This window comes from Pongo abelii, chromosome 19 (assembly GCF_028885655.2).
Source record: "Pongo abelii isolate AG06213 chromosome 19, NHGRI_mPonAbe1-v2.0_pri, whole genome shotgun sequence".
Classification (NCBI taxonomy): Eukaryota; Metazoa; Chordata; class Mammalia; order Primates; family Hominidae; genus Pongo; species Pongo abelii.
In genome coordinates this window covers 67448825-67470013 of record NC_072004.2, presented here as the reverse complement: position 1 = coordinate 67470013, position 21189 = coordinate 67448825, and the positions used below count along the sequence as shown (strand labels likewise).

General features: G+C 53.8%; 3 protein-coding genes and 1 long non-coding RNA gene across 6 annotated transcripts; 1 reads left to right on the top strand and 3 right to left on the bottom strand.

Annotated features, from left to right (window-relative positions):
* Positions 1-63: 63 nt before the first annotated feature.
* Positions 64-12069, top strand: LOC100447711 (uncharacterized). Of its 2 annotated transcripts, none has more exons than XR_653968.4 (3): positions 64-313; positions 10174-10273; positions 11803-12069. It is a non-coding gene; the product is annotated as an uncharacterized LOC100447711 (long non-coding RNA). The 2 variants fall into 2 exon arrangements; XR_010137983.1 differs by lacking the exon at positions 64-313 and adding an exon at positions 1947-2117.
* HOXB5 (homeobox B5) lies at positions 1000-3442 on the bottom strand. Its single transcript, XM_002834252.5, has 2 exons — positions 2873-3442; positions 1000-2209 (listed from the first exon to the last, which is right to left on the bottom strand). Exons 1-2 carry the CDS (start codon positions 3432-3434, stop codon positions 1962-1964), a joined length of 810 nt encoding a protein of 269 aa, XP_002834298.1. The 5' UTR covers positions 3435-3442; the 3' UTR covers positions 1000-1961.
* Positions 5485-14771, bottom strand: HOXB6 (homeobox B6). 2 transcript variants are annotated; one of them, XM_009236570.4, is made up of 3 exons: positions 14213-14771; positions 7461-7985; positions 5485-6403 (listed from the first exon to the last, which is right to left on the bottom strand). In XM_009236570.4, the coding sequence occupies exons 2-3, from the start codon at positions 7873-7875 to the stop codon at positions 6144-6146; spliced, it is 675 nt and encodes a 224-aa protein (XP_009234845.3). In that variant the 5' UTR covers positions 7876-7985; positions 14213-14771; the 3' UTR covers positions 5485-6143. The 2 variants fall into 2 exon arrangements, with proteins under 2 accessions (XP_009234845.3, XP_009234846.3); XM_009236571.4 differs by having other exon boundaries at positions 7461-7953.
* A 2189-nt stretch (positions 14772-16960) lies between these two features.
* On the bottom strand, positions 16961-20797 carry HOXB7 (homeobox B7). The gene is made up of 2 exons (XM_002834255.4): positions 20254-20797; positions 16961-17823 (listed from the first exon to the last, which is right to left on the bottom strand). The coding sequence occupies exons 1-2, from the start codon at positions 20651-20653 to the stop codon at positions 17570-17572; spliced, it is 654 nt and encodes a 217-aa protein (XP_002834301.1). The 5' UTR covers positions 20654-20797; the 3' UTR covers positions 16961-17569.
* Between the last annotated feature and the right edge of the window lie 392 nt (positions 20798-21189).

The following is a 21189-nucleotide window of genomic DNA, read 5'->3' as shown; positions in this document are numbered from 1 at the left end:
GGTGTCAACTCCCCAAAACCATAAAACTAACTTTATGGACCTCACGTGACTTTCTCGAGCCAGTGAGGGGTATCTGTCTGACTTCTCGGCGATTTTTACGATCTAACTTCGAGATAAAACCCCTATCCATTTGACATCTAAATGTCATAGTGACTTTTGGGATAGTTTGCTATCGACAAAGGGGGACAAAGTCAAGGGGTGAAGGGAAAGGAGGGCCAAGTAGAGCCTCCACGACCCTCGGCTGCCTCCTCACCATCTCCCCCTCCTCCCAAGTCCAGTAAGAAGTTGGGCCATGCTGGAAGGGATTGACCGGGTAAGTGTCCAGACTTGACTCTTGTGCTCAGGGTGGAGGCTGACTTGGATAGAGGTGGACTGGGCCCTAGCCCTGGGCCAGGCTGAAAGGGAACCAGGGGTCTTTCTGAAAGAACCCTAACTCCTAATCAAGAGGGAAGATCAGTTGGGCCCTTGGAGAGAAGGAGCCCTTGATAAGGGTAGGGAAGGCTGAGGGTGAGAGAAATCCTTTGAAATCCAGCTGATTTTTTATTTATTTATTTATTTATTTATTTATTTATTTTTGCTTTAGTTGGTGGCAGAACTGAATTGGGACTTGGAGTAGGAGACAGGGGGCTGGGCAGGCCTCTACCACTCCCAAAAGGCCAGGAGCCTCCTGCTGAGGACGTAGGCCCAAATTACTTTCCCAGAAGAGTTTTCCAGAGGCTTCCTTGGCCAGCTAGTGGAAGACCAGGATGAAGTCTAGCTCAGCCTTTCCCCTGCCCCAGCCCCACATGGGGTTTCTGGGCCTTGGAGTCCCCCAGGCATGAAGGTCTGTTCCCTGGCCCAAGCACTGTTGACCAAGCCAGGAACTTGCATGGCTGAGAAGAGCTGTTGGGGAGCAGCCTACTTTTTCTTCCCTGCACCCCAGATCTATTGAGAATGGTGCAGGGTGTGCCCGGGATGGGAGAGGCAGACCCCTCGGAGAAAAGACAAGTGGAAGGGCAATGGAGTGGGGGAAACATTTATTTGACTTCCAGGAAAGCTACAAACAAATACCAAAAGCGAATCACTGAGACAGGCCCCGCAAAGACAGATTTCACACGTAGCACAGCATCCACTCGCTCACTACAAATGGTCTTGGAAGCAAGACGGGTAAGGAAGAGATGGGTCTGACCCAGACTATCCCCGTATTTACAAGCTTTGGGCCCTGTAGCCAGACCCATGGATTCACAGAGAAATACACAAGACATTTTGCACTGAGGATCATTTTTGTTTCCGTATACTCCCAGACCAGGCCTTGTGGGGCCTACCCAGGCAGCAGGAACTTAAATCTCACTATCTTCTTTCTCTCTTCTCAATATCATCCCTTTGGTCCTCCCTAGCCCCTTCCCACCCTAGGACCAAGCCCCTAGGAGACTTAGGCCTAGGAAGTGAGGAGGGAGGAGGAGGAGAATGAAAAGAGACTCCATCTCCGAAGCCAGCTCTGCTTGACCCCACTGCGGCAGTACCCCACCTCAACTGCTGCCTCTTACAGAAGTTTCCAGCTGAAACTCAAAATACAGCGATCATCTTTTTATAAATAAGTTAGAACACAGACGGGGAGGGGAGAGTTCACATTAAACATGCGAATTTCTTTTTTTTTTTTTTTTTCCTGGGGGAAGGACTGCAACCACAGACACAAACATTCAGAAACATTGGCGGATTTGGGACAAGCAGAAGGGAGTCGGGAGCATGGAAGGAAAATAATAATAATTATTATTATTAACAATAATAACAAGATAACCAGTCCAGGAGAGAGGGAGCCACAGGAAGACCTAAGACCAAACGAAATATCGTAACACAAGGCCGGGGCGAGGCAGGCTTGTGGGAACCGGTCCCCAGCGGGCGGCGGCAGCGCGGGGAGGATTGGAGGGGCCAGGGCTGGGAGTGGCACGGGCTCTTGGGCCGCTGGGCTCCTCTGGGCGGGCTCAGGGCTGGAAGGCGCTGCCGGCTGTAGCCAGGCTCATACTTTTCAGTTTGTTGTCCTTCTTCCACTTCATGCGCCGGTTCTGGAACCAAATCTTGATCTGGCGCTCGGACAGGCAGAGTGCGTGGGCGATCTCGATGCGCCGTCGCCGGGTCAGGTAGCGGTTGAAGTGGAACTCCTTTTCCAGTTCCAGGGTCTGGTAGCGGGTATACGCGGTCCGGGCCCTTTTCCCGTCCGGCCCGGTCATATCTGGAGCAGATAGAGGAAAGCCGCAAGGCAACGTTATTCCGGTTAAGGGAGGGGGCACTGGGTGGGAGGGGGCGGGGGAGCAGGACCCAGGCGTCCCGGCACCCAGCTCACCACAGCTCCAATCCTCTCTACTCCAGATGCCCACATTCAAGCTCGATTTCTGCACCCCTTTCTACTGCATCCCCCACTTCTGCTGGCAGCCAGTGAGCCCGGCTTTGTCTCTTGCTCGCTCCTAGTGCCTCACCCTTGGCTGGGCTCAGGCGGCCGCTCGCCCCGGGAGGGAGGAGAGCGGTTGCACTTTTGCCCCGGAAAGCTCCTTTTACTGTTCACCCCTTCTTTGCTAGCGACAGTCTCAAAATTTCAGGGGTAAGCAGGACCCTTCCCCACATTATGTGAACCCCATCCTTTATCCTAAAGCTGGTTCAGCTGCGCTAATAAAAACCTAAGCCGAAGCTGGAAACGAACTATTAAAAATACCCCCCTCTAACAGAGAGACCCTTTTTGGCTCTGTCTACGAAGCTATGAGGCCCCTCTTAGAGACTTCTCCCCCTTAGAAAAATGAATCTATATTTAGGGTAAAGCCAAGCTCTCCTTGTCCCCCCATCCCACCCCAAAACGCAGAGAAGGAAAGCCGAGAAGACAAAAAAAGAGAGAGAGAATTACCATGGCTGATGTGAAGCTTCCTCATCCAGGGGAATATCTGCGGAGTCTGCCCCTCGGGCGCGGCTGTGGAGGTGGCCATGGGCTCTGGCTGCGCCCGAGCTAGGCTGGGGCTGCTTAGCTGGCTCGCCGCTTCCTCAGGCTCCGAGGACGCGCTGGCCTCGTCTATTTCGGTGAAATTGGCGCTGGAGCTGGCTGAGGTCGCCTGGTCGGAGGGGGACGAAGCAGAGGGCTTGGCGCCGTGGCTGTCGCCGTTGGTGCAGGGCAGGGACTCGGGCGAGGACAGGGAGCAGCTCGAAGCCGCTTGCCTGAAGCGGGGCTCCTGGGCGGGCGCGGGGAAGGCGCGCGAGCTCTCGCCCACCGCCCCAAAGTGGCTGGAGGAGGCCGAGGAGCGGTTGACGCTGAGGTCCATCCCATTGTAATTGTAGCCGTAAGAGCCGGTGTGCATGGCAGCGGGATCCCTGTAAGAGCCGCTCAGAGAGCTGCCACTGCCATAATTTAGCAACTGATAGTCCGGGCCATTTGGATAACGCCCCGAGAAGGAGTTTACAAAGTACGAGCTCATTTGGGTGATTTTGGAGGGCTTGATTTGTGGATCGTGGTCGTTATAACCCTGTGCTTCACGATTTATGATGTATTAATGAATTATAGCGATGCACTGTACTTCGTTTTGCTATGTATGCGGCCAAATATGGGGGGGGGGGTTGGAAGGGGGGTGGGGGGGCGTTAGGGAATCACGTGCTTTTGTTGACCAGTCGTAAATTCTCGCTGATGACCTCAAGAGGTAATTCATGCTCTATGGTTACAAATAATGACGATCCGAGAATCGTTAGGGCCGATTCAATGCGAGCCTCCGAGAGAGGGGGAAAAAAGGAGAAGGGGGAGAAACAGGGAGAAGGTTGGCTTTGGCCTCTGAGCAGAGCGCGCCACCTCCCGGCGATCGACGGGAGCGCGGGCGGGAGACCGCCATGGCGGCGGCGGCGGCTGCCTCCCTGCTGGCTCCCTGCAGTCGCCGGGAGAGAAAGAAACCCGGCCAAGGCTCAGCCACAGGGTTGAGCCTTTTAGAGCAGGGTTTGGGCTTTTTACCCACTTTCTTGTGGGTGGGGTTAGCCTCTCTATTTGGTTCCTTCTGCCTACATCATCATTGTCGTTATTATTTTAACTTTGGATGAGAAGATCAAAGATTGAGTTGCTTTTCCCTTTCTCGGGCTTTGCAAGTCTCCGAATTGGAGGCGGAAATGGGGGAAGGGTTGGAAGTTGTGTGTGAAAAACAATTATTGCAACGGGTTTTCCCCAGGAGCTTAGCCCGGCCTGCATCCTGGTGGAACTGCTGTTGCCGGTCCACAGCGCCCAGGCCGAGCCGGCAGGGCTGGGCGGGAGGCTTGAAGAAGAAGAAGGAGAAGCGTTCACTTCTCCTGGGCCACTTGGAAGTTCGAAATTCCCTTCCTGACCTCCTTGGTGGTCCTTAGCCCAGGCGTGGGGAGTGACAAAGCAGGACAGGGACCCCAGAAGCCGAGCACAGCTGGGGCTAAGCGGCCTAGTTGCCGAAAAGACTGCAGCGGCCACCGCGTCTGCTGCTTGGGTTTGAGTAGTAACATGCGTCTGAGAGTTTGTAAAGCGGGATCCCTTCCCCTCCTCCTCGGCTATTGCATTCGGAGGCCCCACTACAGGCCCCTCACTCGCAGCTGGGCAGTTTGAGAATTTGCCTTGTGGCAGCCGCCTTCCCAGAAAAGGGGTTCCAAGGACCCGCATGCTTTGCTGAGCACGCTGGGCGGCCAGAGACCGCCGCAGCTGGTCTCCTATTAGGAAGGAACTATTTTCTTTAAAAATAAGAAAGGAAGCGAGAGGGCGGAGGAATAAAGGAAAACAGTGTCCGCAGCTTGCCCTCTGGGTGCCGGTGCAAGCAGAGAGAGAATGAGCCATTCTGGGTTGAGAGGATGACACTAAATGCCCCATCACCTGGCCTCCTGCCCTGGGGTCTCCAAGGAGCAAGGGAAAGTTGTGCCCTTCGGCCTGTGCCTGGCTGGTGGCTTTACATTCCCCTACTGGAGGCTGATCTCCTAATTGAGGTGGGAAGGGGCACCTGGAGCCTTCAGCTACAGGGTGAGAGATACCCAGTGGCCCCATTTTTTAGTCTCCAGAGCCACAGGCCAGGAGCAGAGGGCCAAGGCTGGCAAAAAAACCCGGCCATGTGGACGGGCCAAAGGCCAGGGGTCTCTGCGAAGGTGAGGACAGAAAAGCGCTGCAGAGGCCCCCAGACTCGATGGCTCCGTCTCCGCAAAAGAGCTTTAGGGGCCTCAGTGGCTCCCTTAGTGCTGTGTACACACGAGGAAAGGCTAGAGAATGAGAGGGAGACAGCCCCTCTCCATCCCCCAAGTCTGCACGGGGAGAGGCGGCTGTAAGCCTCAGCACCAGGGAAACGCAGCGCTGGGGCCTGGGCAGGACTGATCGCTCCAGCCTTTATCTCAACTGTAACTTCCCAGTCGAACAGGGCTCGCTTCGGCGGGCCAGGGCTCTCGCCTTTGCTGAAGAATTCTGGCTCAGGAAAGATGGAGAGGCTGGGGGTTGAGGGGAGAGGAAAAAAATGGCAGGGGAGGATTGGAGGTGACCGAGCGTCGAGTTTTCACATCTTTATTATTGTTGTTGTTGTTATTATTATTATTATTATTATTATTATCATCATCATCATCATCGAAGTATTTCACGTCCAGAGCTAAGACAAGACTACAAACACAACACATAGAAAATTAATAAAATAGAACTTTGTTTTCTTCTGAGGCTCCTCTTCTTACTTCTAGGTAGTATGTGCTCCTTCCAGTGGCTTTGGGGAGGGGGTGGGAGAGACGACAGGTCTGGGATCAGGGAGTCTTCAAGGCCCCCGCTGAGGGGACAGCGAATCTACCATTGAACCGTGCACGGGGGACATGGACGAAATGAGACGCGACAGGGACAAGAGCATTTTGCTCTGCTTCCAGGAAACATCAAGTGAGTCCGATCCTCAGTTCTCACCAGGAAGCCTGATCAGGCTGAGGCGAGTTCCTCTGGAAGGAAGGGCGCGCGGGGTGCTGGGTGGGCTCGAGTAGTGAGGCCTCAGAGCACCCGCCGGGAGCTGCGCGGGCGGGGGCGTCCAGGAGAGCGCTGGGCCCCGCCTGTCTGCGCTGGAGAGCAGGTCTCCTGGCTCCCCCACCCGAGAGCCTTCCTTCCCGGGTCTCTCTGACGCCCTCGGCTCCCCACAGGCCTTTCCCCTCGCGTCCTCCCTCCCTTTCCAGCACCTTCACTCGGCCGGTTTTTCTTCCTCTTCCTCGGCACTGAGCTGAGACGCACTGAGCAGTTTGCTCTCCTTTTTCCACTTCATGCGTCGGTTCTGGAACCATATCTTGATCTGCCGCTCCGTCAGGCACAGGGCGTGCGCGATCTCGATGCGCCGCCGCCGCGTCAGGTAGCGATTGTAGTGAAACTCCTTCTCCAGCTCCAGCGTCTGGTAACGCGTGTATGTCTGGCGGCCTCGCCGGCCGCTGGGCCCAAAGGAGGAACCTGTTACGCAGAGTGGAGATGGTGAGGCCTGCGGTCACTGGGCCCAGGGCCCCCTCCCCTAGTCGACCCTCGAACACAGACTCCAGCCAGTACCGGGATACCCTCTATTCTGCCGGTTCCCTTCCCCCGTTTCGCACTCCTCCAGCGCCCCCTCCAGATTCCCTCCTAGTCTCCTAGGCCTGTGCCGTCTGTCTAGACTCTAGATGGGGGAGGGGAGGAGCAGTTTGAACTCCCACCTGAGCCTGGGGGGAGGGGCTGGTCAGGTGTGTCTCTTCCTAGTCGCATCTTGTCTTTCCCTCCCTTTCCATCCATCTTGTTCCCCACCATCCCGCCAACCCAGTGATAAATCCAGGCCCTTAATCCGTAATGACGTAGATCGATCCACAGTCCACATTAACGGCTCCTCACTTTCGAGTCCGGCTAATGGACATCGGTTGGGACTTAAGGCCAACAAATAATCCAGCCTGAGACCCCGCGCCTGTTTCTCCTTCTCTCGCTCCGCCTGCTCCCTCTCTCTTCCTTCCCCTTATTCCTCCTCCCTCCTCTGACTACCACCCCTTTCCTGGCGCCTCATCTTGCCCCAGCCCCCCATCCTCAGGGAAACACAGTCCCAGACAGACTCAACTCTTCCTCTTCAGCGTCACCCCCTACCCCCTTGCATGACGCACTCCGTTTTTAATGGAGCCGTCTTTGGTTGGGGAACCCTACCAGGGCTGGGAGAGGGGGGCTGGGGGCGCAAAGTAAAGCCAAGCCAGTGACTGCGGGCCCCTGCTCCTTTCCCTGTCCTGGAACCCCGGTTCTGGCCAGGCGCCCCAGGAGAGCACACTTGCTCCCCATGGCTCCCAGTGCAGCTGGGACTTTGCAAACTTTGTAACTCCTGCCTAATAGGGGACACAGCGAGAGACCCCGGGCAGGCGCCCAATCTTCTTCTGCCTCCTAACTGAGATGCCCACCCAGCACCCTGTGGGAGATTGGGGCAGGGGGCGCTCACTAGTTCTGTGTCCCGGGGTGGGGACCCAGGGGAGCCGGGGCGACAGCGACGGGAAGTCTCACTCACTGTTGCACGAATTCATCCGCTGCATCCACGGGTAGACCGGAGTGGAGCACTTCTGCTCTTCTGTCTCGCCGAACACGCTCTTGTCCTGCGCGCAGTCCGACTTCCGCGGCTCGGGGTGGAACGGGGGCTGCTCGTCTGCGCCGGAGAGTGCGCAGGCCGACTCCTTCTCGCGGTAGAAGGCCGGCGCCGGCCCGTAGTCGCAGGGCGCCGCTCGGCCGTAGCCACCGCCCGTCGGCGGGTAATAGGAGGAAGTGGCAAAACCCTTGTCCTGGCCCGGCCCTGGCCCGTAGGGCGCGGGGTAATGTCTCAGCGGGTCCGCATAGCCCGACGAATAGAGCGGTAGCTGGCCCAGGAAGGACTCCTGCCCGCTGGCCAGAGTGACGGGGAAGGTGGAGTTCACGAAATAGGAACTCATTGGGAGGGGAGGCGCGCGCGGCCGCTGCTGCTCCGCCGGGTTTATGATTTGTTGTGTTTTATAGTGCGAGCGCCGCGCCTATTAGTAGTATATCCGAGATTGGGTTTTAGCTGAGGGGGGATGGCGAGGTGCCAGTGAGGGCCAGAAGGAAATACAACCATCTGATCCAACACTGACCAATGGCAGAGGCAGGAATTGTCAAATAGCACCCAGGAGGAGCGCAGCCTGCACGAGGGACCCGCGCACAAACCTATCAACCTTTTTTTTCCTCCTTCTCCTTCGCCTTTCTCTCTCTCTCTCCGCAACAACACAACGCGTCCTGTTCCACCTACGTAGGATCTGTGAAACAGGCTCTGTGCCTCTGAGGGAGGAGGGAACGTTTAGATTGAGACCACCCCACTCCCGGGTGATTAAATAAATATATCTCTCCCCCACCCCACGCAGGATTGGAAAAAGTTAATTGTGTTTTCAGAAAAGTTAACCCCTGCGTTGCTTAGGCCCCTTCTCTCCAGGGAGGGGTGGGTAAATGTCTCCGAATCGCCTTGAGAGAGAACTAAAGAAGAAGGTTTGTTTCTAGGGTTTTGTGTCGGTAGAAGGTGAGAAGAGTTCTCCGCTAAGATAAGCAAAGAAGAAACACCCTCCTCCCCAGGTTTTGAACATCGTTTTTCCTGTTTATCAGATCTGCTCTCTCTCCTCCAAGCCTCGGGTTATTGTTCCTGCTTCTCCACAACCCTTCTGGTCTGAGGGGGCAGGCCAGATCCCACTGCCTAGAAGACCCAGATGAAGAGGAGCCGGCAGGAGGGACTGAGCCCAAGCTTCCCCTTCTGACTCTGTGGCTAGACTAGGAGCTTCTTGGAAGGCGGCGACGAGGGCGGCTGCCCAAAACATTCTGCCTTGTTCTAGTATGCAGCTGCTCACTCTTGGCAGGGGAAGGGGCACTGGGGAAAGGGACTAGCCCTCCCCTCACTTGGTGATATGGAGTGAAGGAGTGAGGGGTATCCCTCAGCCTAGGTGGCTTTATTTGTCTGATCCCTATCCTGCCTGCAACCCTCACTTCAGTACCCTCTGCAATCCGAAAAGACTTAAGAATAGCCTGGGCTATAGGATTTTCAGGAATCAGGGATGTCCCAGTAAATCCGGGCACAAGGAAGAAATCATTCTTCTTCCAGTTGTGGGCTTCAAACCCTCCTGATAGTTGAGGCAGTCAGAGACCACTGGGAAGAAAGGCACCCTCACTCCTCTTCCAAGTCTCTATAGGAGTTGCCAGTTCTTTTTAAAATTAATTCTTTCCCAAGACTTGGTTTTTGCTTTAGTTTGATAGGGAGAAAAGAGCATTTGCGTTCTCTTGGGGACTCAGCAGGCAGCTTCCAGCTATCAGCCAGCATCCCCTCTCCCTTCTGTCTGTATCTCAGCATCGCTACAATTCCCTCCCACACCCCATGTTTGTATCATCAGCTTTGCTGCCTTACAAATTTGGGTGTGCCAGAGAATATATGTCTCTGGCTCTTTCACCCAAGGAAAATGAGCATTGAGCCCAGGCTGGGAGACAGGGCCACAGTGCATTTCCAACATTCTAATATACATACACAGGCCAAGTAGTGAAGGGTGACAACCTTCACACCTGGGGACAAGAAGGGGCCAGGGCATGGAACAAAGTCAGATGTCAGGCCAGGCTGACCCTCCTCTGCCTTGTCCTTCCTTTGGGCTCCTTTTTCTGGCCAAGTTCTGCCCACTGAAGATGGTACAAGACACTAGGGAAGGTGGCAGAGAACTGAGCTTGGATCACCAAGGGTGGGAACTTATTTGGTTGCAACGTGGTCTCCAAGGCTCTCTGAACTCAGGGCAACTTCTAGGCTGTACCTTAATGGCAAAATAGCCATCCCTAGATGGCCTCCAATTACTTCCTAAACTGACCCTGTGGGAGTGTTTGATAAGCATTTAAGAAAACAAATTTAAACCCCCCTTATAATGAAGAAGGATAAATATTCCAAATCTAGGTATGGCTGGGCTTGCTTCTAGAGAGGACTAGGGGCCATTTGAATAGGGGGAGAAAAGTGGGAGAGAGTACTTGCATGCACCTCCCTCCCTACTGCTGAGGCTGAGCCCTGGGCCTCAGACTTCCCTGCCCCCTCCCTGCCCACAATGTCTCCATCCTAGCACTAAATAGTGTGGTTTTCTCGGTGAAGTCTGAACAAAATAAGATCTGGTGAGGAAGGGAGCATTTCGCTGTGTCAGAAGCAGGAAAATAATTGCCTTATCTTTAGAGCCACAGCCCCCAAATTAACCTCACCTCTGCAGGTTGCTTGTCTGGAGACAGAGCCACTACGGGCAGGGCCTGGGCGCCTGGAGTCGGGCATGAAAGGAAATAGCGCCTCATCGCTCTTATCTAAGCCCAGAGGTATTTATGAGCGTTTATTCGTCTGATCCATTTGTTTGGGAAAAAGAGCAGGCAGGCAGGGCGGGCCAGAGACCAACTCCTTTCTGGAGCCAGATCCCTACGAATCTGTCTGTGGTTCGGTCCACCGCCCTCTGTCTGTCTCCTTGGGGGAATATGTAAATACACAGCAGGCTCAGACATCCGCCAGTCTGGGGTGTCTCTCCCTGCCTCAGCGAGGAAGTGTGTGTTCAGAGAGATGGATAGAAGTGTGTACCAATTCTTGATTACATAACAGAGGGATTGTACAGATACCCCACAGGCAGGATTTATAATTGTAATTTTCTATGCTGTGAGTCTGCAGTCCTGTGGGCAAGCTAACACATTCCAGCTCCCAGGAAAATGTTTCCTAAGTTGTGTTCAGTTTGGGAGTAAAATTCTTGATAGGTAACCTCAGGAGAGATATTTGCGTGTGTGTGTGTGTGTGTGTGTGTGTGTGGTGTGGTGTGGTGTGTGTGGGAGGGTGCTGAGACATTGTCCAGGCTCCCAATTTCCTCTAAGCTACAAAGCCCTCTCCCTCAGCTCTTTGAGGTGATGAGCACCTTCCCCCACCACCCCCAACTTTTGCTGGGGTGGGGTGGGATGAAAATATTTCAACTCAATTCTCATCCTGGACTCTGTTTCTCTGGGTTTGGGGAACATAAATATATGTTCCCAGGGGTACTGAATGATCACTCCCATAGGTTGAGGGAGGCTGTTTAGATGAGACACTTTGCCCTAAAATCGGCCCCTCCAAATCAAAGTACAAAGACTTCATTTTCATTATGCAAATGAGCGGCATCCTCTTTGATCTTTAGGGGAGTGAGCAGTAGTGCTGAACCCACTCTCCCGGTTTCCTACCCGCAGGCCCAGGGGACAACCTAAGGGCCCTGAAGTGTTTCAATACCATGTACCAGCTTGACTTCTCTACCTGTCCTTTGGATTGCCCAAAAGCAAAATCTCGGAGGGGCCAATGACCTTCCAGGGCTGACTCCTTCAGGGCCTCCTATAGAGCAGCTTCCTGAGTCGGGCCTTATAGCCACCAGAAAGTCACCTCGCTGCAGAAAAGCTGTTAAGAGCTGCTTCAGAGGCGCCGAAAGCGGGTGAGGGCTGCAGCCACAGTGTTTGTCCCCAGCACCACCAGGCCCCTTAACCTCATCAGCTCCTCTAGCCCTGGGCCAGACTCTGGCAACACCTTGGTTGGCCTCGCACCGCAGGCAATTTCCTGGAACCCCACCCCCACCCAGGAACGGGGACCACAGCACCTTTAAAGGAACTGCCAGAGCTTCCTCCTGCAGCTTGAAAGCCCAAGCTAATCAGTAACCCGTGAGACAGGGGCCAATATTCAAACGCTGCAGCAGAGGCGCATAGCCTAGCCCTGGCCACCCACTCTTGGGAAGGCGGTCGAGTTAAGCCGGTGTGAAGGGTCCAACAGGAACGGAAATTACGACGGTGTGGTTCCTTAAGGATTTGGCCCCAGTCCCACTACTAAATTTTTCCTAAATCATATTTAGGTCTACTTCGCTTGAAAAGATCGAGAATGGGGGAGGGGATCGTCACTCACTTGCAGACATCAACAGTTTCCAGAAAACTCGGTTCAATTCCTTCACCACGGACCCACCAACCAAGGAGCTGGCAAGACCCACCAGCCAACCAGGAGAACACAGACCCGGTTTGTCTTTTGACAACCGAGTGGAACTGACGGGGCCGGCGCCTGCCCTGCGGGTCCCCTCCCTTGGCTGAGAAGAAAACCAAATAAACCTTGAACAGCCTTGGCTTCGGATGTCTCAAGCGGCCTCATCCTCTCCCGCGCCTTGGTGGGGTGGGGGTGGGGGTGGGGATGGCGGTGGAGGTGTCGGCTCTGATCCCTCCACCCTTTGATTCAGGGCCCCTGCCCGCTGGAAGCAGAATTAGACCTTTTTAAATATGCCCTAGAGGAAGCCGCTTCCCCTGCCAGCCGCCAGGTTTGGGGCTAGGATGGGCGGGGACGGGGGAGTGGGAAATTGGGGATGATGGGTGGAGGAGAGACTTCTGTTCTCTAACTCACACCGGGGAACCAAGATCTAGCTGAGAGCGTCGGTGTGGGCCCGAAATCCCCCGAATCCCGCGGACCCTGAGAGGCCGGGGCTCCAGGCGTCGAGCACCGCTGGACAGTGTCGCGGGGCTTGCGGCGCCTAAGCCGCGTGTCTCCGAACGGACGGTAGATGGCAGCAGACCGCATAATTTGGGTCACAGCGAACTGCCTAAGGGAGGATTTATAACCCTCCAAGACTACAGGAGAAAAAGACCTTTAGTATGGGTGGGTTTGGGAAATTTTTCCCTTGAGAATAGGCCCCGAGTGCCGTGAGTGCTGGCGGAGAACTCTAGCTACGAAGCCCAGCGGTCTCTCCGGGCGCCCAGACCGGGCCTGAACCTAGGGCATCTACCTGGGGCCACAGAGCGGCCTCTTCCGCGCCACAAGTGGCAGGGTTGTCCCTCTCCTAGCTTAGGACTGAGATAATAAATATATCCCCACTTCCAAAACGCCCCAGACCCTGTAACTCCGGGGCAAACAGAGGCCCGAGGCTGAACGTCCTGCATCTGGTCTTAAGAAAGAGAAAAGCAATCACATGTTCGTGCAAACCAGACTAAAAATCACAATTTCTCCTGCCCTGCACAGCCAACATGACTTATCCCTTGGCTGGAAGCTTCCCCAGAAGCTCCCTTACCCCATTTTTAAGTCCTTGCCTCAAGGCTGGTACCTACTTCCACCCCACGAGCTACTTTAGGAATCTCTGTCGCCTGCCCAATGTTCTCCGCCCTCCCCACCCCCTAGAAGGCCTGACTGAGGGATAAAATTGGACACCCGAGGGACGGGACTGTCAGAGGTCAGTGCCAGTTAGCTTTTCAGTTTAGACGGCGCTAGGTCCCATAATTGGATTTTATTTTTATTTTCTTCTTTCATTTCTTTCTCTTTTATTTTTATTTACAAGCATAAAACAAAAATGCACTTAACAGCTTCTTCACAGTCACCATATCTGGACCCAGGAAAGTTTGAAATGTTATCATATCAGACACACACATGGTAATTTTTTCCTCCACCGAAATCCACACATCCCATACCAATACAACGCAAGTAATAGAATCAATATCGCGCAGAAACCAACAGCTGTAACCTACCGCATTAAAACCACAAAACTGTCTCCCTGCAGAGCGAGGCTCCCTCCTGCGGGAGTGGCGAGATACTTGGGCATTCTCGGGCAGGCTTCCTGGTTGGGGGGGGTCTCCCTCGTTTTTGGTGTCTCCACCCACAGCCCTTTAATTTCAAAAATGTCTCCGAAGGGAAATAGTGAACATTTCTCTGTAAATTGTCTTTTCTGTGTTTCTCTAGCCGTTTCCTCTCCCTCGCCGGCCTCGGAGGAGATTCCAGGCCCTGTAGAGACCAGGACGTTCCTTAGCGCCACCGCCCCACATGCCAGTGCTGCCGGGAACCCAGCGATATCCGCACCAGGCAAGAGAACTGCGCGGGGGCAATAGCCAGAGGCCGAGACAAGGGAGGGATGGCAGGAGGGGGAGGGGCAAGCCCGCGGAGGCCAGAACCACTGGCTTCTTTGGGTGCCACTGAAGCCCAGATACCCCCCATCCTCTCTTTCGCACCCCCTTGCTTGAGTCTCTCCTCCAAGCTTAAAAAGGCGACTTAGAGCTGGTCTCCTGGCCCTCTTTTGATTCCTCTTCCCGTTCTCCCTGCCTTGGCTCCCCCTCCAGGAAGCAGCCACCCATCTCTCCACCACCGAATTTCCTGGGAAGCTTCTCCCTGCAGCGCCCAGAGGTGGGGTTCAGCCCCGTCTTGGAGCGGGGGGAGGAGGGAGAAAAACCCAAGCCCCACCCCCCCATACACAAAAGCGATGCAACAGAACAAGAAGAAAATTGTAGAATCTCCCTTACCTTTGCAGACCTTGGGATTTTTTCCCCCTCCGGATTTAAAGGAATGGGTAGGAAGGAAGGAAGGAGTATTCAGTTTCTTCTTCAGCTTCCAGATAATATTGTCCCAACGTGAGAGCCGTTGCTTCCCCTTCTCTGACTTGGGAGAGAGGGTGTTTCGTTTTTCTGACATTTGCATAGAAAATGGAGTAAGTTCTGGCTTTGAAAAATAGTATCGGGCTGCAGTCCTGGGCAGATTGTCCATTTACCCTCCATGGTGACTAAAATCCCAGATCAGTGAGCAAGTTAATTTAGGAATCAAAATTATTTTTGGTTCTCTCTTTGTGTAATTCCCATCCCTCCTTCTCTCCCTCTCCCTCTCGCGCTCTCTCTCTCTCTTTTCTCCTCACCCCCCTCTCTCGTCCTCTCTCTTTTTTGCTCTATCGAGCTGATACTGAAGCACAAAAATATCAAGAGGCTGGAGCCCTGAAGGACGACAGTGCTCCGACCTAGGTGTGGTGTCCAAAAGAATGCTGCATTATAACCACCAGGGAAATGATAAAAAGTTCATGTTCACGATCGCCCGGCCACATGACCGGCGCCGGCCAATCGCTGGATTCAACCACTCATAAACTTCTATCACAAAGTTGTAAATTTTCATAAAACAACAAGGAATTTATTGCATTTCTTCATGGCTGCTCCACCAGCAACCCTTTTCTCAGTCGCCATCTTCTTTTCTTCTCCTTCTCTCTTTTTGGGGAAACCCCAATCTGAGAAGGGGTGAGATTTGGGGGGGGCAGGGAATCAGAGTGCAGAAGCCATAACGGTACAGCTGGGAAGGGGGTTCTTTTCCGAACCTCCCTATTTTCCACAGGAGCTCTGCTCCCTCTTCTAGTAAAAGTCTACCCCAAATCCTCTGCATAGGGACTGTTCTGAGACAATTTTGGGGGGAGGCAGGAGCAGGAAACGGTGTCTAGAGTTGCCACCTGCATAAAGGCAAAATGAAAGCTTCAGTGTCCCCTCTCCCCCCTGAACTGGCCTCCTCATTCCTAGCCCTGTAGACAGCAGGACCCCCACCTGTGAGGCTTGCAGCATTGCAGGCGTGGGGACCTTAGATCCCCTAGGGCTTAGTTTTTGCCCCAGGAGGAAAAGTGGCCTGGATGGGGGCCAAGGCAGATAGTCCGACAACCTGTCTCGCCTCCGCAACCCAGAAACTGGGGGAGGGTAAAGCCAGATCCTGGCTTCTCCCGCCCAAATGCAGGCAAGTCCAGGTTCCCTATGACAGCTCCATGCGCTCTCCAGGGCGTTACGTGGTCATTAATGGGGGAAACTTCAGGTTTAGAAGCATTTTACATGCAAATTCAAATTCAACAGATTATCCTAAAACCAAGTGTCTTCCCTCTTTCTGTCCAAAATCTGCTTAAATTTAAACAATCCAGGGTTTATAATCGAATAAATGCTAAAAATCACTTCAGCGGGTCTAGCTGCATAGACACCATCCTCCAAGTTTTGGTCCTGCAATCAGCGGGTGTTTGGAAGCAAAAAATAAAATAAAAATTCAGCCCGGGTTTCTCAGGTCCCCTGAAATAATCCCGTATTTCAAGTTGACCTACCAATGCCCAAATTCTGGAAACGAAATAGCCTCCCCCTACATTTTTCCCCCTCTCTCTCTGTGCAGCGGAGAAGGTTCCAGGCTGCCGGCGGCGGCGCGGAGAGCGGGAAGAGAGGAGCGGAGGAAGCCCCGGGCGTGGCGCGGTCAGGCTCCGAGAGCGGCCGGGATGCGGCCACATCGGCCTGGTAAACTCGTACCGCTTAGGATCTTGCTCCCGAACTCATTCCCTTCCCCACCCCCCATTTTAAAGTTTTATTTGGGTCGTCTGTGTCAATTTAGAACGAGATAAATTAAGACAAAGAAAGTAAAATAAATCGAAATAAAATAAAGGAATAGCCCTTGGCGAAAATGTTTGCCGTGCGAGCAGGAAGCCGTGAGCGCCCTAGCTGGAGGCTGCTCTGCGCCGACTGAGAGGCCTCTACTCCCGGGCCTGGCCTCTACCCAACGCCACCTAAGAAGTCAGAGTGAATTTGGGTGTTCATTTTCCCTTTCCTTCCGCTCTTCCTTCATGTGGGGCCTAGCAGCTTGGATTTCAGCTCCGTCTTTGTGCCTGGGCTGCAGCCCAGATCCAAATCCCGCAGCTTGGTTTCCAGGCCTGAATGAGGAAGCGGGTTTGTGGAAATGTGAGGTTTTTGTTTTGTTGTTTTGTGAGCGTGTGTGACTAAGCATGTGGGCTCCTGAATGCGTTTACTTGGGGGCAAATGTGAATCTGTGTTTATAAGCCAATGTGTGAATGTACGTTGGTGTCAATGTGTCTGTGAGTGTGAATGTGTGTTTACTTGTGAGCGTGTGTGAACATGAATGCATGTTCTGGGCGTGAAGCTGGTATTATGTGAATGCCTGTATGTTTGTTAACATATGGGTATGAGTGTCTATTTCTGACTGTGACAGTGTGTATGTTTGATGTCAGCCTGTAAACACATGTGACTGTGTGCATCATGTATGTCAATGGGTGTAAAAGGGTGTAAAGGGAATGCATGAGTGCAATATCGGGGTTCACTACTTGGCAGCCCCCCAGAGCAGGAGGCACCAAGAAAAAGAACAAACTCAGCACAGAAATGAACCTGCATCAGAAGTCAGAGCCAAGGGGCTCTGGGACGCCCACTCATCTCTAATCCTGAACCCCTTCCCAGCTTTAGGAAGACACAGAAAATAGGGCATCTGTTTATTTTTAATTGCGCTTTATTTTTCCATCCTTTAGATATACATAGAATGTAAAAGGGAGCATGGGGCCCGGGGACGGGAAGCAAGAAGCAGCAGCCAGGCGCTTGGGGAACACGCGAGTGGTAGGTTTGGGGGCTCCCTAAGGCCCCTTGGTGCCGCTACTGGGAAGGCGGAGGCTCAGGAGGGCAGGCAACCACAGGGTTAGTCCAGACCCCCAGTCCACAAAGACAGCACTAAAGAGGGCTTACAAAACAGCAAGATTTTACAAAGACCTTACAATAGCAACATAGAAAAGGGGAGGTAAATTCCAGAAAGCTACAGAAAAGGTAGATAATGTCCTTCTCATATTGTACAAAAAAACCAAACCTGACAGACTTTCCTATAGGTAGTATTTTTTCAGTGTTGAAAAACCAAAATTTCTCCTTTCTCCCTCCTTAAAAAATGTTTTTAAACTCCTTTCATTTAAATAGGTTTTTTTTTTGTTTTGTTTTTTGTTTTTTGTTTTTTACTTCCCTATTTGATTTGAGTTTCCTGATTCAGTTCCCAGAGCTGGGCTTCTCTTCCTCTCCCTTTCTCATGTCTCTTCCTCTGCCCTTTCTCCATCCTCACTCTTCCTCTTCCTCCTCTGCTTCAGCCCTGTCCTGGCCGGTGGTCCCGGGGCTCGCGGTCTTGTTCTCCTTTTTCCACTTCATGCGCCGGTTCTGAAACCAAATCTTGATCTGTCTTTCTGTGAGGCAGAGCGCGTGCGCGATCTCGATGCGCCGCCGCCGCGTCAGGTAGCGATTGTAGTGGAATTCTTTCTCCAGCTCCAGGGTCTGGTAGCGGGTGTAGGTCTGGCGGCCTCGTTTGCGGTCGGTTCCTGCGCACAGTATGTAGAGGAAAATCAGTGAGTAAAGAAAACGCCGGTCGGGCGTGCGGTGGCTCAAGCCTGTAATCTCAGCACTTTGGGAGGCCGAGGCGGGCGGATCACGAGGTCAGGAGATCGAGACCAACCTGGCTAACACAGTGAAACCCCGTCTCTACTAAAAATACAAAAAAATTTAGCTGGGCGTGGTGGCGGGCGCCTGTAGTCCCAGCTACTCAGGAGGCTGAGGCAGGAGAATGGCGTGAACGGGAGGCAGAGCTTGCAGTGAGCCGAGATTGTGCCACTGCACTCCAGTCTGGGCGACAAAGTAAGACTCTGTCTCAAAAAAAAAAAAAAGGAAACGCCAAGAGAGTGCCCACCTCCCTCTTAGACCCTGTATGTGATTTGAAGGTGATGGGCGATGGGCAAAGAAGCCCATTTTCCCACTAAACCAAATTCTGGCTTTCCATACCCCAGCCCTTACTCCAGCTGCAAACTCCCCTAATTGCTGAATTTTCTGTAAGCTGCTCAAGGCAAACATTCCCATTTTCCATCCAAGAAGTCTTTTTCAGCCTGGACCTTCTGAACCCAGGAAAGTAACCTGCTGGTTCTTAAAGGCTCTACACCTAAGGGGTGCAAGTGGAATGAGGGGAGGTTAATCCTCCTTTTACTCTCTGGGATCAAGGACCCTAAACCCCCTCTTTTGAATGCTGATCTGGTGGTCTTCCCAGTAGAGACCAACAGAAACCATGCAGGTGACCCTGGAGTGGGGTGCCAGGCCTAGCTTGAGAATGTTTCCCAAGAAGAAAAGGAGACAAAGGGGCCTCAAAGGCCCAGTCCCCCCAACTCATCCCCAGCATGTTGTGGAATGAGAAGGTAAGAATTTGCAGTTTTCGTTGGAGCAAAGAGTTGGTCTGACAGCACTGACCCTCTGATGATTCTTTTCCAGTGAGTGGCTAAGCTTCAGCCAGGGCCAGGCTGTCCTGCTTGCCTGCTTGCTTGCTTTCCTAGACAGCCCAGCTCTCTAAAGCAATCTTTGGGCCTCCAGGAAGGCACAGGGGAAGAGCAGAGACAGCAGCCTGGGATAGGATGGAACATGGATTATCTGGGTGATGGGGACTGAAGGGTAGAGGGGAACTTCTGCGTTAGGCCCAGAACCTGAGGAGACTTGAAAGAGGTGCTGATGTCAGCCCTCTTGGGAAGGAGACAGGGGAGGAGGGGCTAGGGGCCCTAGTTTCAAGTCAGATAAAAGCCAAGCTGAAATGCTGATGAGCAGAAAAAGTGAGGCTTTGATAAATCAACTGGAAAGGCAGTTAAACTATGGAGCAGGTAATGGGGTCTATAACCACCAATACTGATGGTGTGAGAGCTGGGCTCCTTCTGGCCCCTGACCATCGCTGGGTTGGGTGCCTCTGACCATGAGCATGAGTCTTGGGTCTTCTGGACTTTGGGGCTAGCCCCTAAGTTCGTCTGCTTTGGAACAGTGCAGAAAAGGATGTCTGCGTCAGACTCAACAGGGACCCCATGGAACCTCAGCCTCTTGGGGTTCCTGCAGCAGTTGGCAAGGTGAACTGCACTCTCTAAGTTTTGATTTGACTCCAGAGAGTCCTAGCCCCTCCCCCAAGAAAAGAGTCACTTATCTGGAGTGACACCTCCAAACTTGGCCAGTTCTTTAGGGGTTCCTAGGAGCCCTAGGAAGAGCACCTCAGGAAGCCAGCTGCACTCCCATGAAGCCTCTGCCTCTTTCTAGTTCTCCTGTTCCATTCCCCCACCCAAGTTCACTGGGATCAGGAGGCTCATCTCCTTTGGCCTCAGCCCCCTCCCGCCACCTGCCTCTCTAGCTCTGTGTCCCTGGCTGGGTCCTTTTCTTCTCCCGCCAGGCCTCTAGAGCCCACCTCTAATTGTCCTGATGGGAATAATGGGGGAGCGGGGTTGGCTGGAAAGGAAGGGGGAGGGGAGAATTGCTTAGCGCTATGGCCCCCTCCCCCTTACCTTATCCGGGCTAGGGCAGGGGGACACACCCAGGGCTGAGATCCTTAGCTGGGAAGGGGGGAGAAGGGGGAAGAACCTAATGGCTATTCTCTACAAACACCGGCCTTCCTCCGCAAGACAAACGGCCTAGTCTCCAGCCCGTGCCGGCGCTGCTGATAAATATTTAAAGCTAAAAGGCCAAGAGAAAGGGTGGGGGCGGGCTGGGGGCTCGCAGCGCCGTGGTGTCGGCGAAGAGAGATCCGCCGGGAAGCAGAGCGAGCCTGAGAGCACCGAGCAAATATGGGGGCGGGGATGGCCTGCTGGGTCGCGGCCCGGTGGGTGCAGCCTTCCAGGGCCGACCTCCGGCTGGGAGGACTCTGGACGCGGAAAGGGGCGCCCAGCCGGGAAGGGGGCGCCTTCCAGGTAATGTGCCCCGGCCCCTGGGGCTCGGGACAGCTTGGTGCGCGGCGTTACCTGAGCTTCGCATCCAGGGGTAGATCCGGAAGTTACTCTCGGCCGCCAAGTCCGAGTCCCTCTGCTCCTTGGCGCCCGCCGCCTTGGCGGAGTCGCCGGGACACACCCCGGAGAGGTTCTGCTCAAAGGGCGCGCAGTGCATGTTGAAGGAACTCGGCTCGAGCCCGTAGCCGGCCGCGTAGACGCCGGCCGCGCTCTGGCCCGCCATGCCTCCCCCGCCGGGGTACAAGCCCTGCATCGAGGCGGCGAAGGAAGCACCCGAACCCGCTCCATAGCCCGGGCGCTGGGGGTTGGAAGCAAACGCACAAGAAGTTTGTTCGGGGAAGGCTCCGGTAGCGAAAACCGAACTTGAGGCTGGATATTTAGAAAATAAAGCATTCGCATAATACAATGAACTCATAATTTGGCCGGATGATTTGTAGGCAGGGACGTTTTAGTGTCGGTTTTACGAGATTCCTTGATATATTACAGAATTAGAGTCCAGATTTACACCAAAAAGGACCCCCTTTTTCCTCTCCGGACCACGTGACCCCGCCCACGTGACGTCCCCTCCGCCAATGGCCGGGCCGCCTCCCCACTGCTCCCGGTAATGTGGAAAAAATTGTGTGGCGTTGGATTTATAAAATATGATCAATAATGAATGGGAAAGCCGAGCCCTGTGGATTGGGGCTGGGGGCTCAAGGGCCGCTGCCGACTCGCGGGCTGGAGGCAGCTTGCAGGCGAGATTTGGGGAGGAAGAGATTGAGTGGAAGGGAAAATAAATAACCTCGGGGCGATCCGTGTCACCCCCAACCCATCCTCTTCAGCCCGTTACCGAGCGAGAGACAAACGCAGGGATTGAATGCACGCAACTGGGTGGGTGGGTGCTTAGGGCAGGTCTGTTCTTTATTAATCCGGGCCAATTCTGCACGGCAAGGCCTTTTGGGGAAGTTGGTC